The 16,827-nt window shown below is 40.6% G+C and overlaps 1 protein-coding gene across 1 annotated transcript in view; it reads right to left on the bottom strand.

Annotated features, from left to right (window-relative positions):
- RNF150 (ring finger protein 150) overlaps positions 1-16,827 on the bottom strand; it is a 370,527-nt gene that overhangs the window by 111,321 nt on the left and 242,379 nt on the right. The window contains exon 2 of the mRNA XM_044680530.1: positions 8,759-9,009. Within this exon, the coding sequence (XP_044536465.1) occupies positions 8,759-9,009 (251 nt within the window). The remainder of the gene's footprint in view (positions 1-8,758; positions 9,010-16,827) is intronic.

The raw sequence follows: 16,827 nt of genomic DNA, 5'->3' as shown, positions 1-16,827 counted from the left end.
AACTGCCTTCCCCTCTAAGGCTCCTTTGGATTTTTGCTTCTATATATCACCTGAACACACATACACACACATCTGTGTATGTGTGTGTAAATATCTATATATACACGGATATATACACCTATATGTGTATACATATAACTATGTGTATGGATATATATTATATACATACATTTATAATATATCTGTATCTATGCACCCCTATACAAGTATATAATTTCTCCATGAAATATGTATACTCCTTGACAGCATCCACTTCACTTTTTTTGAATCCCCAAAGTTTAGCACAGTGCCTGACACATAGTAGGTGCTTAATAAATGTTTGTTGATTGCCTGCCTTCTTGTGGAGATTCTTTTTCAGGGATGGCCTTTAAAGTCCGTTCCATTGCTGAGAGTCATAATAAACCCAATGTCTTTGGTGACTTTAGGGAGACTTAACTGGGTGCTTCTCTACACCTCATAATGTGAAGTAGACATCTGATGGGTAATTTTATGAATGAAGTCAGACAGATTAGAACTTTAGCGCCCCAAAGCTCATTAAAGTATATGTCTGCTTCTTAGCTGTGTGAACTTGGGCAAGTCACTTGACTCCCATTGCCTGGCCTTTATCCCTCTTCTGCCTTGGGATTGATAATGAGGATCCATTCTGAGATGGAAGGTAAAGGTTAAAAAAACCCAAAGCATGTATGTGTTCACAGGCAAACACACATGCAGGCACACAAATAAAGTTAACTAGAGAGTTACTAAATATACCTTAGTTAATGCTATTATTACTGCAGTTGTCCATTTCCCACACCTCACCACACTCCTCAGAATTTTCACCATCTTTGGGAGAGATGCGCAGGGAGCTCTCTGGTCCTTCCCAGGAGGGTATTATGGAAGCATCTCTGGCTCCTGGCTCCATTCTGTTCACTGATGTCTCCCATTACCTGCCTGTTCTTCTTTGCTACAGTGTGGCATAGCAGATAATGTGCTGGATTCAGATATGGCAAATTTCTGGGTTCAAATCTTAGGGCTGATAGTTGTTGGTTGTGTGATCTTAGACAACCTACTTACCCTTTGTGACTTCAGTTTCCTTATTTGTAAAATTAGGGACTTTTTCTTTTTTTTTTTCTTTATCTTTAAAAAAAATAAGCCCTTACCTTCCATCTTAGAATCAATACTAGCTATTGGTTCCAAGGCAGAAGAGCGGTAAGGGCTAGGCAATGGGGGTTAAGTGACTGAATTGCCCAGGGTCACACAGCTGGGAAGTGTCTGAGGCCAGATTCGAACCCAGGACCTCCTGTCTCTGAGCCTGGCTCTCAATCCACTGAGCCACCCAGCTGTCCCCAGGGACTTTTTCAAAATAGATTCACAGGTACCTTTCAGCATGAAACCCATGATCCTCTGCTCCATCCTGTTCTCTGCTCATTCTATCTCCTTGCTACCTTTTAGGAATTCTCCTCAACTCCTGTTCTCTTTCATTCTTTCTTGGAAACCAATACCAAAGAGAAAGACAACTGTAAACAACACCAAAAGGGGTTCCCAGGAAAGAACTCAATATCCACCGGACACCCAAAGGAAACATGGTGGGTACCAGTGGATGGGGTCCACCTCCAAAGCAACTGGCGTGGCTGCTTTCTGTTGTCTCTCAGTGGAAGCACTATTTATGAAATGAGAAGGGCTGTCTTATCAGATCTGTCCATGTTGGAAACAGCAACCGCAGCCTCTGTTGGAGACCAGTGTGGCTCCTGTTCCCCCCCGCTTCAGACACTGAATGCTGCAAACCTGCCTCTGTGCCGGCATGTCCCAGGAGGCTGTGAGTCAATGCCTTCCTTGCACAGTTGCCAGGAAACAGGCTAACCTGTCATAGCTGCAACAGCCGACTTTCTTTTGTGCTTACCAGCTTGTCGTCCATGAGGATATTTTAGCACAGGATGAGAGAACAAATGATACACGAGGGTCCCCTTCCTGCTTTCAATACTATCTAAGAAGAGGTTACTGGTATGGAAGGGCAGGAATTGGTAATGAGGGTATATACAGCTCCAGAACTGAGTTTCTGAGTGAGTGAGATTCTGAGATGGAAGCTTTGTGTCTCAAAATCTGAAAAGGTCCAGGGAAAATGGGGCAGGTACCCAACTTGGGGAGGGCTTCCCCCTCTTTCTCCTTAAGGACCAATATTTAAAGAGCAGGGCATTTCAGGATGCCTCATCTGTCCCACTTTTCTCTGCTACCTCCCACACTTGCTAGTTTCTCCTCCTCTTGTCAGGGATATATTTTATGTGATTGACATAAGAGTTCAGGATATCCCAGGATCAGAGGTTTGGGGTTGGAAGTGTTCGATCTCCCTCACTGTACAGATGAAGAACTGAGACGTGAAGAGATAGTGAGTTGGCTAAGGTCACAGGTGCCAGTAGGATACAATAAAAGCAGAGCAGGAAGGGGGAATTCCCATCTTAGTTCAAATCCAGTCCTCTTTTTGACTAGCCTTAGTTACCTCTCTTCAGAGATTTAGGTGTAGCATAATGGGAAGGCTTGCCTCTTTCAGGAAGTTAGAGAGAACTGAATTCAAGTCCTGTTTCTGACATATACTTTGTACAAATCTGACATATACTTTGTACTTTGTGCAAAGCCTCTTGGTGTGCTCTCTAAGATTATAAATTACAGGCTCACAATAAGAAGTAGTGGTGTTTTGTTTTTTTAAATGGATGTGGGTGTGGGCATTCCTTCTACTGCTGGGATCAAAGGTCTCAATCAATAAGAGTTCCAGGAGTTAAGCAATTCAAAAATCCCACACTGCTAGCATTCTCTCCTACCTTTCCAGGAATACTCATCTACCAGCTATGGCTAGTTCCTGCGGAGAGGAAGTAAGACTTATGATGGCACTGAGGTTGAATTTCTCTGCCAAAGGAACATGGAACTTAAATAGGCATTCCAAAGATTTCCCAACCAGCTTAGAGCCATTTCTTACATTAAAAAGGAGAGCTATCCTCTGCTTGGAATTGAGATCTGGAAGCAAATCTTATTGTTTCCACCTCTAACTTCTCCTTATTTCTGCTTCCCTAAGGAGATGTAATTCATAGAGCCTGGCACATAGTAGGCACTTCAAAGTTCTTGTTAATTTGTGGAGGGAGGAGAGCACTGGCTTTGGAGGTTTTCTGCCTTCAGTTCTGCAATATACTAGCTGTGTGACTGTTGGGGAGTTTACTTTGCCCTTGAGGGACTCAGTTTTCTTTCCTGTAATTTGAAGAGGTTAGAAAGATGATCAACAAAGGTTTCTTCTGGCTCTAACATTCTATGATCTTAGATTTCTGTAAATCAGCCAATCATTTGAAAAAAAAAAAAAGGAAAGTTAATACCTAGTGGGGGCCTCTGTTTTCTCATCTATAAAATGAGCAGCAGGAAATGTGGTCTTTAAGGTCACTTCTAGTTCTAAATTTAGGGCCTTATGACCCTAAATTAATATGAAGAAGCAAGACAGGGCCATTCTTCCCCACAACAATGCTCACCAATGGCAAGTGACTTTAAGGGATTAAAGAAGAAAGAAGAGAAATGTTTGATTATGCATCAGAGTTGCCTGGAGAAGAATCAGAGAAGGACTCTCCAATTGTTTCAGAGTGGAAGGAGAAAGAATGAGATAGTGAGGGAGGGACTGAGCTTCCAATTTTTCAGAAGGATGTTGAAAAACCACTAACAAAAACATGCTTTTAATTGCATATACATATATGTATATATATATATACACACAAATATCTATATATATACACACACACATACATATATATACAATATACATATATGTGTGTGTGTGTGTGTGTGTGTGTTTTGGAATTGAACTATTAATTTATTTTGCATATTTTATTTTCTCAGGGCCATTCTCCCCATTACAGGGCAGAACTATAATCATGATGCTTTAAAAAAATGCCAAGTAATATGTAATTATAATTAATAAGAATAAGTAATTATTATTATATAAGTAATAAAAATAAGTCATAATAAGAATAAGAATAAGTAATTATAATATGGTACCCATAGTCAAGTAAATTTGGTGCCCCTGTGGATATGTGATGAATATTAACTACCGACGAATTCGCATGGGTCACTTATCTATTCAACCATTTGTTGGATCCAATTATTTCAAAAGACTCTACTGTGCCATTGTCAGCATTATTTGAAAGATTGTGGAGAAGAGCCAAGACACCAGACTAGAGAAAGGCAAATGTACCAAATTTCAAAAAAAATGGAAGACGAGAGAATTTTCAAATTACTGACAAGCAAATTTGACTTTGGTCCTTGGGAAAATTCTCTCTCTCTCTCTCTCTCTCTCTCTCTCTCTCTCTCTCTCTCTCTCTCTGTCATCCACCATCTTAAAATTGTTTCTAAGTATTGCTTCCAAGGTAGAAGAGTGTGGAGGGATAGACAATTGGGGTTAGCAAAGCTAAGAAGTGTCTGAGGCCAGATTTGAACCTAGCCTAGCCCTTATTGCTCTTCTCCCTTGGAACTGCTATTTAGTGTCACTTCTAAGAGAGANTAGCCCTTATTGCTCTTCTCCCTTGGAACTGCTATTTAGTGTCACTTCTAAGAGAGAAGGTAAGGGTTTAAAAAAAAGAAGGTACTGGGTTCCCTTTCATTGCAGGTTTTCAAATGAAGGCCTCGTGACCACTTGTTAATTAGATGGTATAGGGGAATTTTGCTCAGTTCTGGGTTGGACCCAATGGCCTCTAAGGTCTTTTCTAATTCCGTGATGCTGGGAAATATGACCAGTCATAAAAGAAATCCTTGACAGACATCAACTGTGATAATTAAAGGCCTTTCTGGAAGAGGTGATAAAAATATGATGCAAAATGCCCGCTGATAACAATGGCTTCTTGTGAAAGTGTCTCTTGGAGAGCTTCCAAATGCCATGTGAACCTTAAGAAAGCTGCTATTAAGAAGAATCACATCAAAAAGTACTTATTAAGTACATCAAATACAGATCTACTCTATCTATGCTTTGGAGGATGAAGTGTAAATAATTCATTTTGGTACTTATATGAGAAATGATTTTAAAATACACACAAACACATTAAAATGAATGACAACAACAACAAAAAGAAATCTAGCTTAATGAAGCTATTTCATGGCTTAACTGAAATTCTTCTATAAAGCTAATCTGTCAATCAGTCAGCAAGTCCTAATCAAGTGCCTACTATGTGCCAGACACTGGGCTGTGTTCTGGGGACACAGACAAAGGGAAAACATGGTCTTTGCTCTCAAGGATTTCATAGTCTAAAAGGAGAGACATTGTGCAAGCACTTATGTACACAGAAGATATACACAAAGTGAACAGTTCATTTCAGAGGGAAGGCAACAGAGGTAGGAAGGAAAGTAGTAACGGGAAAGGTCTCTTGTAAAAGGCAGGATTTTAGCTGAGACTTGAATTGAATCCAGGAGGTGGAAGTGAAGAGGGATAGCTAACATAGAGGACAGCCAATCGGTAAAGTCAGGAGTTGGGAGATTTTTCTATGTAAGGAGCAGGAAGAAGATCATTGTCACAAAGTGGATTGTAGAGTAGTTGGAGGGAAATAATTGAAGATTAGAAAGGTGGGAAGGGACCAGGTTGTTAAAGACTTTAAAAGTTACTTGCACAAGGTCTCATAGCTAGAAAGTGTATGAGGCCAGAATTGAACCCAGGTCCTCCAGACTCTAAGCCTGGCACTCGGGTCACTGAGCCACCCAGCTGCCTCAACAAGGGATTTTCCTATTGATATAGGAGGTAATAAGAAATCACTAGTGTTTATTGAGTGTGTATATTTCTGTGAATGTGTTTGTATGTTTGTGTGGGCGGGAAGGAGAGAGAGATGGGGAGAAGAGTGAGAGAGAGGGGGAGAAGGAAGGAGGGAGAGTTGGAAGAGAGGAGAGAGAGAGAGAGAGAGAGAGAGAGAGAGAGAGAGGAAAGAGAGTGAGGGGAGGAGAGGGGGTGAGAGGGAGGGAGTAAAGAGAGACAGAGACTGAGAGATGGAGAGAGAAAGAGAGAAAAAAAGAGAGACACACACAGAGACAAACAGACAGACAGACAGACAGACAGACAGACAGACAGACAGATAGATAGATAGATAGATAGATAGATAGATAGAGACAGAGACAGGGAAGGAGAGACAGAGAGAGAAATGGTTAAATCTTCTCCCAGCTGAGTGGAAGAAGTAGAAGATGGATTAGGGACTAGTGGGAGGAGAGTTTTGAAGCAGGGAGTCCAATCAAGAAGTTAGTACAATAGTCCAGGCATGAGGTGATGAATGCCTGCACAAAGGTGGTATGTGTATAAGTAGAGAGAAGGTGGTGAAAGTCTAAGAGACCAGGTTTGGAAACAGATTAAAAAGAAGTATAAGAGAGGCCTTAAGGAGGACACTGAAAGCTTGAGCCAGTGAGAGGACAGTCATAGGGAAGTTGCGAAGAGGAGAAAGTTATGGGGTAAATGTTGAGTTTTAGATGTACAACAGGTGATGAGAGACTAGAGGTCAGGAGAGAGGTTAGGGCTGGATAAATAAATCTGAGAATTATCTGCATGGAGATGAGAACTGAATGCATGGGAGCTGATGAGATTGCCAAATGAGATAGTGTAGAGAAAAGAGCTCACAAGAGACAACTGGTGGGGTGGGGTGAGAAAACCCATTGTTAGTAAGCATAACTTAGATGAAAATCCAGCAGTGGAGACTGAGAGGGAAAGGTGATAGATGTAGGAGGAAAACCAGATATAGTACACTAAAATTCAGAGCCAATAATCTGTTTACATTAAAAAAGCATCAACATATGCTTATTTTACATTTTTATCTTTTAGCTACTACTTTTTTTTTAAACCCTTACTTTCCATCTTAGAATCCAAACTGTGCCACCTAGCTGCAACCCCCCCCCATAGCATATATTAGGTTGCATATATTATCTTATATATATTAGGTTGACCAAATTTTGACATATATAAAAGATCTGTTTATTTAAATTCTCTTTAACTGTAACCCTTCATCTTGAAAAAATCCCACTTGGGGAAATAATACACAGACTTGTTTTCTCTCTGTTTCACTGAGCATCAAGTTATTCTTCTGGCCTCCTGATAAAAGATTTCTGATATGATGAACATGTGATAGACTCCACTTTCCTGACAGCTGCATTTAAGTGGTTTACATAAAAGATAGCCTAGAAAAACAATCTGGCATGCAGAGAGTAATGTTCATCTAAGACGCTGTTAGCTTTCACCCAGTGGTTATCTATACAGTGCAGGGGAGGAGTGAGCCACATCTTTCGCTATTTCAAGCTTATTCCTCTCCCCCAATTCTACCATTTCTTGGATATTTTGTACCAAATTAAAAGAGCCTGCTCAGATTCTTGATTTTAAGTTGTGCGTTTATATTTGCCCAGAGATGTAACCTTCTTGGCTGTCAACAATGCATTGAGGTGATGGGTTTGGCTTGAGCCAACCTTGCTAACACTAGATAGCATAATTTTTGACTGCATGGAAGGCGGCCCTTCTAACATCCAGTTTCAGATGGAATTTATGCTGATTGACTCTTACTCTGTCCAAGGGCTGAATGGCAGATTGCCTATGTTGATCAAAAAGATTGGGACAGCTTTGTCTTCAGTGAGTGGCTCAAAGAGGTGGGGTGGGGGATGTGCTTTAATCCAGAAGAAAGTTAATGAAATATGACCAAAAGAGCACTTTGAAAAACCCTTACCTTCTGTCTTAGAATCAATACTGTGTTTTTGGTTCCAAGGCAGAAGAGCAGTAAGGGCGAGGCAGTGGGGGTTAAGTGACTCACCCAGGGTCACACAATTAGGAAATGTCTGAGGCTATACCTAAGACCTCTCATCTCTAGGCCTGGCTCCCAATCCACTGAGCTACCTTACTGTCCCCCCAAGGAGCATTTTCAGTAGTAGTTTATAGTCTTTTAATTTTTAAAGTTTTTTAAGGAAGTCACAAAGCCACAAAGTCACATATTTATCTATATGAATTGATATTGGTATCTAAAATGTGTTTATCTGTGCAGAGTGAAGTGGATAATTAAATTAAGCAGGAGCCCTAAATCCTATCCTTACTTTAATTTTGAGTGGATATGTGTCTAGGGATAACTGCAGTCTGAGCATGGCTAAACAGAGTGCATGGAGATGTGGCTCAAGCTTTCCCTTTGTCCCGACTCATCCACATGCCTATGATTCTTCATTAAGACAATCCTAAGGGTCTTGGAAGGCCTGAATACTTTAGTCTCATATCAATTTTTTTTTAAATTTTAAACCCTTAACTTCTGTGTATTGACTTATAGGTGGAAGAGTGGTAAGGGTGGGCAATGGGGGTCAAGTGACTTGCCCAGGGTCACACAGCTGGGAAGTGTCTGAGGCCGGATTTGAACCTAGGACCTCCTGTCTCTAGGCCTGACTCTTAATCCACTGAGCTACCCAGCTGCCCCGTCTCATATCAATTTTCACAAATTCAACTTGCTTATGCAAATCCCAGGGTATACAGAGGAGAGTAACCAAGATGAATTTGAAATTCTGGCATTCAAATATGTATTTCTTTCCCTCTCCCTTCTGCTCACAAATAGGCAATCTTGGGGCTTCCCAGTGGAGACTGGCCACTGCCTGCACCGACTTATCTCTTCTGCCCTTCTTATGACACCCTCCTCCAAGGAATAATTCTCAAGCCATCAGCAATGGAGAAGCTTGATCTGGAGAGGGCTCTTTTCTAATAATGGAAGCTAGGTCTGTCCATATTATTCAAGGAAGAGAAAAAAATATCCAAATGTTTACTACTCACCTGGTTTCTGTCCCTGGCGTTTGCATATCGGAACCGCTGAATATAATAAAAGACCAGCCAAGCCAGTGATATGATCATCAGCACAATGAAGGAGATGGACACAAACACGACCGAGGTGCGGCTGACGTATTTCTGCAAGTTGCGTGTCCCGATGGTGATATACATCATCACAGTAATGTTTTTATCCAAAAGAGTCACTATTTCCTTTCCTTTTGACTCAGGAATCATTATTGCAACAATGTCTTGCACACCTGTTGTGAGGATGGTGCGACAGAAGGGGATGGGGTAGGAGAGAGGAAGAAAACATGGTAAGAAAGCTAGAACCAAGCAATGCTCACCGGACGTCTCTGGAGAGGAATATGAGTGCTAAGAAGGCAGAACAATTGGGGGGAAAATGAGTCTTTTGTTGCTTAATTACACCATTATTCAGTACATGAACCAGGTTATGTATTTTAATTTGGATCCAGACCAAAAATATTGATCAATCGCCTACTGGGTGCAAGGCGCTCTGCTAGGTTTGGAAGGGAAAAGAAAGGCAAGAAGGAGCAGCTTCTCATTTTCTCTTTGTACGCAAGAATTATATCATTTAGAGCTGGAAGGGACCTCCGAAGGCATCTAGACTAGCCTCTTCATTTCACAGAAAGGAACAATGAGGTTGAGAGAGGAGAGTGGATGACTGAATTGACCAGGAATCTAATTCATAGTTCCATGAATCCTCTCCTAAATCATATTTTTGCCTCGATGGCATGGTTAATCGCAAGGTCACATAAGTAGACAGTGACAGAACTATAATTTGATCCCGGCCCCAAGGATTCCAGACTCGGTGAGTGCTCTTCCTTCTCTATGGCTCTGCCTTCCCTTAAGTACCTAGGACAGTGCCTTGCATATTAAGGCACTCTTCACAAATGGTTGTTGAATGGACTGCAAGAGGGATACAATCTCTCACTTTGGAGATTCACAAAATAGGGGGGATCAGGGAAGAAGAGGTTGAGAGAAGTAAACAAATGAATAAGAAGTGGACATTTGTACAGCTTTACAAAACTCACGTATAATGCCATTTAATTTCAACAAGTTATTATCGCTCCCACTGTGCCAAAGAGGAAACTAGAGTTCAGAGATGTGGGGGCAATTTGCTTCTAGTCATAGAGTTAATCGGTGCTGAAAGCAGAATTGAAACTCGGTCTCCCATGAACCGAAATCCTCAGTGCTCTCCACTATAACACTGCAACAGCTGGAGGGGTGGGGATGAGGCTAGAAACAATTTCAAAGCTAAAATTATATTTCAGGGAGGTTGAAATTATATTTGTGAGTATACTATGAATATGCAGACATTTCCATACAGAATGGGAAATAAGGGATCCAGGTGCTGAGAGAAGTCTGCACAAGCAAGAAGAAAGGGGGAAGCAACCAGTACTAGATTTGAAGTTAAGAAGACTAATTCCCTTTTGACGCTTAACAGCTTTACAGGGACAAGTCTTCCTTGCTAAGAATCAGTTGCCACATCTGTGAAAAAAAGGAGAAATAGTATCCTCTTGACAGGATCAAATGAGATGCTATTGAAATATTTTGCAAATCTTAAAGCGAGTGCTACAGACAGGAATTTTTTGTTAAATATTTGCATTATATCATCTAAATATAGAGTTGTGAATACAGTGAATGATTGTAGAATATAAACTACATATGTCTGATGGACAGCAAGCAGTCTGGTTTTGCTTGAGTGTGGAGTCTATAAAGAAGCAATGAGATATAAGACCAGAAAGAAAAGCAGGACCTTCATTTAGAATCCAGTGAAGCCAAAGGTGGTTTTGCTATGGGTGGTGATAATTATCTGAGTGATGGCTGTAATTCCCAACAATGGCATCCAGTGGAAGGGTTTAAATGATTCGTTGGGGCCCAGATCCTAGCGAGCTGCTGCCTCAGCAATTAGGGCACAGGGTGTAGACATGTTTGGGTTGGTTCTGAGAGCCAGGAGAAGGTGGTCCTTTTCACATCCGTATTTTAGGGGAATGTCATGGAAGAAGTATTGGGTTTGGCACAAAGAGATTTGGGTTCAGATCCTGGCTCCAACACTTGCTGGTAACTCGAAACAAGTTACCTTTACTTCTCTGAAGCTCAGTTTCATTATCTGTAAAATGGGAATGGTGGTAATGCATCCTACTTACCTCAAGAGGTCTGAGTGAAAAAATGTTTTGTAAACTTTAAAGCACTAAAGTAACGTGGGCTGCTTTTATTCTGTGGACTACTATGGAAAGAGAACTTTAGATATAACAAGATGGACGCACTAGTCTGTTGGCTACGTACTCTGGTCAAACCTTGATCAGTCAATGAAACAGAGCTATTTGTCATTTTCAAGAAGACAGTTTTCTCCTACAGCAAGTACTCAAACAACCCAAACTGGATTCTTAAAAAGCTATGGGGTAACTTGCCAACAAATAACATGGTCATATGCTATTTTTAGCTTATTTTCCTGAGTTCAAGGCAAACAGTATTCAGTATTTCCAGAAATGGCAGGATTCTCTAAGCTGTATTTCCTCTGATGAACAGATAAAGTAAAATGATTATTAGAAAAATAATCCTCAAAATTCAAGCAGCCATTACTCTCTTCTCCCCAAGGAACTTCACAAAGAACACTGACAATAATAAATGCTTTTGTCATTATTATTTGCCTATTATCTAGAATACTGGAGGGAGAATAGGTCTTTACTTGACTAAAATCTATGTTGAAGAGATGCTCTGAATCATGATGACCTTGGGCAAGTCCTTTCATGTCTATAGAGGGCACTGATATAATAGAGAAGAAGCCTAATGTTTATGGATAATCCATGAGACTTGGAATCAGGAAACCTGAGTTCAAATCTTAATCACAGTCTCTTATTAATTATCTATATATAGGCAAATCTTTAACATCTCAGCCCTCTGTTTTCCTTACCTGTAAAATGGGAATAGTAATACTTGTTCTACCCTCTTATTAAAGTTGTGAGGAAGTTCCTTTGCAAAGCTCTAAAGTAGTATATGGTTATGAATTTCTTATTAGCTATTTGCATCTTTCCTGCATTGTATAATCTCCTTGACTGGGCATTCAGAGCACTTTATATGACCCTTTTCCATTTCATTCATCATGTGACATATCACCCAGGAGAAATAATACGAGGAATTCAGTATATATATATGTGTTTTGTGCATTAAAATGTATATCCAGATATATATGTAAATATGATATATATTCATATTATCTAGAAACATATATAAATATATTAAATTTATAAATACTAATTCTAACAGCAGGGCATGACTTTTTTGCCTTTTAAAAAATATGTTGTTTTTATTGTTCTGTATTTTATTGTTATTGTTAGGAAGATATAGGATTTTTGTCTTTTGAGTTCTACCACGTGTCCCAAAAGTCTGAGGGAAGTTTTAGAACTGTCATATGGATTTGGGGACATTCTGAGATATTTTTCCCCTTCTAGACTGTAAACTCCTTGAGGGCAAGGATTGTGCTTTATTTCACTTTGAATGTCCTCTCTTCCAGAAGGCAGAGATTGTTTTATCTCAATCTGGATCCTTTCCAATGACTAGTGCCAGGGTCTGCAAACAATAGATGCTCAATGAATGTTCATTAAATCAATGGCCATCAATTGAACCAAGACAATCTGGTGGGTATGGCAATATAGAAGAAGGCATATCAAGGTAAAGGATTATCGTCCTCCAGAACTTCTCCTTTCCCCTCTAGAATACAGTGTCCCTATGCTTACTGTCTTTCTTATAGGATCATGAGGAAGAAGGCCAGTATAGTTCCTATTTACATTTTCAGTGCTTTGCATATAACTAGTGGTTAATAAATGCTTTTTTCAAGAGCAGCTAAGTAGCACCATGGATAGAGCACCAGTCCTGGGTCTGGTCTGGAGGACTTGTGTTCAAATCAGACACTTTCCAGGAGTGAGTTTCTAGATAAATCACTTAATCCCAATCGTCTAGCTCTTGCCACCCTTGTAAAGGATTCTTAGTATTGATTGTAAGATAGAAGGTAAAGGTTTAAAACATAAAAATAAATAATGCTCTATTCATTGATTTTTTTTGTAGATTTATAGCTAGAAGGGACTTCCAAGATCACCTAGTCCAAAGCCCTTATTTTAAAAATGAGGAGACGAGCCCAGAGAACAAAAGTGATCTGCATAGAGCTTGGCATACAATAGACTCTTAATGAGTGGCAGATGCATTGATTGATTACCCAAGCAGAGAAAGGGTTGGCAGTCAGGTCTCTTCATTCCAGAGTTTATGTTCTTTGCATTGCATTATGCTCCTCTCTGAAATCTACCTTTACTTCATCCTTAGAGATGGTTAGAGATGGGTGCAAAGAATACATTACTGGAGGCAGCTAGGTGGCTCAGGGGATATCGAGTCAGGTCTGGAGATAGGAAGTCCTGGGTTCAAATTTGTCCTCCGGGACTTCCTAATTGTGTAACCTTGGACAAATCATTTAACCCCACTTGCCTAGCCCTTATGCTCTTCTCCTTGGAACTGATGCTTAATATCAAGTCTAAGACAGAAGCAAAGGTTTAAAAAACCAACCAACCACTACCATATAAGAAAACATGTTATTGAACAATTAATGCTGCTTTACCTTTGAGATCAGGAAGGAAGTAACTGCTCAAACCTCTCAAAGCCCAGGCAGGGTAAGAATCTTGGCAAGTATTTGGGGATTTCACTTGATCTGAATTACCAAGCAGGTTTCTAACATCCAATCTCCCTGTTGTCAATCCTATTCGCTTTGGTTTTGTTTCACTTGAGTTGTCTAGATACATTAAATCTCAGCTCTAACTCCAAGATGCTCTGCTATGTTGGAGAATATTAAACAAGAAGAGTTTCCTGGAACATTTGCACTAAATAAATACATACACACACACACACACACACCCCTCCAACAAAGAAGCAAACATCCAGCACCATGGCCCTGGTGATTGGGCTTGGCTGTTTCTTTCTGGGAATTACTACGGACAGTGACTTGTATCTCATGTCCATAGAATTTACCACGGATGCTGCCTGTCCTTGAATTTCCTTGTTTGCTTATGTCTAATGGCTATATGTGGTCTGAGGTTTTGTGAAGGATTAAGCCCGTGAGGCCAGCTTTGTCTCAAGGGAAACATGATCTCCTTTGTACAGTGACCTAATCTCACCTGGGGGGGGTATCTAAGTGGTACCTCTGCTCCCTACAGTCCCTGGGGGAGGGGTCCAGCTACTCAGTTATATCTTGATTTTACTTTTGCCCCAGGAGATGTATTTGCTTGTTTATTGCTGCCATCTATCTTTCCTGGACTGTAGAATTGGGGATTTTGTTCTGGGTCTCTTAGGGACGCTTGGGTAAAATTTGGATTCTTAGATTGTTCTCCTTAAATTACTCTGGCTGTCATTTAATTTCCTGATTTCATTGTAAGAGAACATTGCTGTCTTTTTTTTTTTTTTTTTGTAAAAAAGTCTTATCACCTTATTGGGAATACTGCAAAGAGAAAAAGCAGAGTCAGAAGGAAAGCATACAAATGGGCTGGAGTTATGCAATCATAATTATGAATCAACAAGCATTAATTGAGCACCCAGCAAGTGCTGGCATCATGCTAGGCTCCAGTCACAAAGTTAAAGAAAGAAGCCATTCCTGCTCTTGTCTATTAGGGGAGACAAAACATTCACCTATATATCTTGCTGCTGTGTGGTCGTTTTGGTCATGTCTGATACTTTATGACCTCATTTAGGGTTTTCTTGGCAAAGATACTGGGGCCATTTGCCATTTCCTTCTCCAGCTCATTTTATAGATGAGGAAACTGAGGGGGAAAGGGTCTTAACCCAGGATCATACAGCTAGTGTCTGACTTGCCCAGGATCCCAGTGACTTGTGACTTGCCCAGGATCACGCAGCTAGTGCCTGAGAACTGATTTTTAATTGTCTTCCTGACTACACCTGGCACTCTATCCACTGTGCCACTTATGTTGTTTAGCTGTTTTTCCTGACATTTGGAGTTTTCTTAGCAAATCTACTGGAGTGGCTTGCAATTTCCTACTCCAATTCATTTTATAGATAAGGAAACTAAGCAAACAGTGATAAGTGACTTGTTTAGGGTCACACAGCTAGAAAGTATCTGAGGCCAGATTTGAACTCCTGAAGGTAAGTTTTCCTGATTCCAGACCTAGCTCTCTATCTACTGTGCCACCTCACTGCCCTTCCAGAAGGTCTACTAATCATAACTCAGTTTTCCCCTTTTGTGCACTTTTCATTTAAAGTCATCATTAAATCAGTTAGTTTCATGGATCTGAACTTTCTCTTCTGACACATATCCCAACTCCTGTATATCTTAGCTGATGTCTTTCAGAGTTATTGTGGTGGTGAGCCTTCCCAACAAGGGAGATTTTAAGAATAATAAGATTACACACACTTTAGAGATGAATGAGTTAATCCATTCACTCATCCATTAACCAAATATTTATTAAGCACCTAGCATATACAGAGCCCTGTGTCAAGTGCTGGGGGCATACCAAGTTTATAGCCGATAATGGTTCAGTTTTCCTGGACTTAAAAGTCAAGTGGAGAGATCAGACTCCAACACCGATCATTACAATAAAACACACACGTTGATAATCTGCAATTGGTGATTTCAATAACTGAAAAATATACATAAAAACATCTGAGATGGAAGCATTCAGTCAGAAGACTGAGCTTGTGCACCGAATGAGGAAGGCTGAAAGTAGGAGAGAACAGAAGCAGAGAATAGGGTGAGTAAAGAGGGTGGGTGTGATGAGAAACAATTTTGGCATAGTGTGTGTCTTAGAAGTCAGAGAGATAGTGGGGTGGAAAGAATGGGAGAGAATGGAATGTGACCTGAAGTAGACTATATAATTGAAAGGTGAAAGGGAACTTAGAGCTCAAAAAATCTCATAGACAGAGAGGAAAACTTGGAAACCCAGAGATGTTAAATGACTTGTCTAAACTGACATGGGGAGAAAACAGCAGAGCTGGGATTCAGACTCAGGACCTCTAATTTTATACCCATTGCTTCTCCCATACCACTCCATTGCCTAGGTCTGTGGCTTGGACTTTATTGTTGTTGAAAGTTGGGAAATGAGTGTCTGGAACAAGACTCTGTAGAGGGCCATTAGGCCTTACCAACTGCCTTGCCACTGCATCCTAAAGAGACTGAGACTTCTGAGACTGTCACTCTGCTCTCCAGATCTCCCAGCATTATTATTTGACTTACTGGTATACCCTAAGGATTGCTGAGCTTTGCCATCTTCACACTGCCTCTATGCTGTCAGGACTCCAAGGGCCATCTAACCTTTTGTTAAACTCTACTCCCTTCCCCAATTTAAGTAGGTACTTAATCGATTTTTCCTATATATTTATTCATTCCAAGGTGGCTCAGATAAGTATGAATAGTCTAGCCAATCAAAGGAATAGGATATGGGGCTCTTAGGACCTGGGATAGAGGATAATGGGACATGGAGGCCAGGGTGGCTGCTAAAGCTTTTCAGCTCATTGGTGTACCTACTCAGTATCTTTTTGTAAAGATAGCTCAGAGAACTAGGGCAGGAGAGGTTTCCATTTCCCTCTTTCTACCACTTGCTGTAGTTGGGTATGGAATCAACCATTTCCCCTAGACTTCCTCCCACTACTCTTCTCAGGTTCAGCTTGGGAACATTGGTGAGGTGGGAGAGGGACAGAAAGAGATGGGAAAGGAGATGGAGAGGGGTACAGGGAGGGAAGGAAAGAGAGAGAGAGAGAGAGAAAGGGGGAGAGAGTAGAGAACACAGAGACAAAAAAAAGATACAGACACACTCTTGTGCATGCACATGCAACCACACACACACAAACACACACACACACTCCCCAAGTCCCCATAAAAGCAGTGTGGACATTTCCATCAGAGTGGTCAACTTAATGCCAGTGGATTAAATAACCAACAAAAGAAAACCCAAATATGAATGTAGGCATATACAGTTATGTATATAAACATATATACAATAATAGACACACTCACAAACCCATAGGTCCAGACCAAAGTACACACAGATGAAATAGCACTGTGA

The sequence above is a fragment of the Gracilinanus agilis genome, chromosome 6, assembly GCF_016433145.1.
Source record: "Gracilinanus agilis isolate LMUSP501 chromosome 6, AgileGrace, whole genome shotgun sequence".
NCBI lineage: Eukaryota > Metazoa > Chordata > Mammalia > Didelphimorphia > Didelphidae > Gracilinanus > Gracilinanus agilis.
This window is presented reverse-complemented; position numbering and strand designations above follow the sequence as displayed.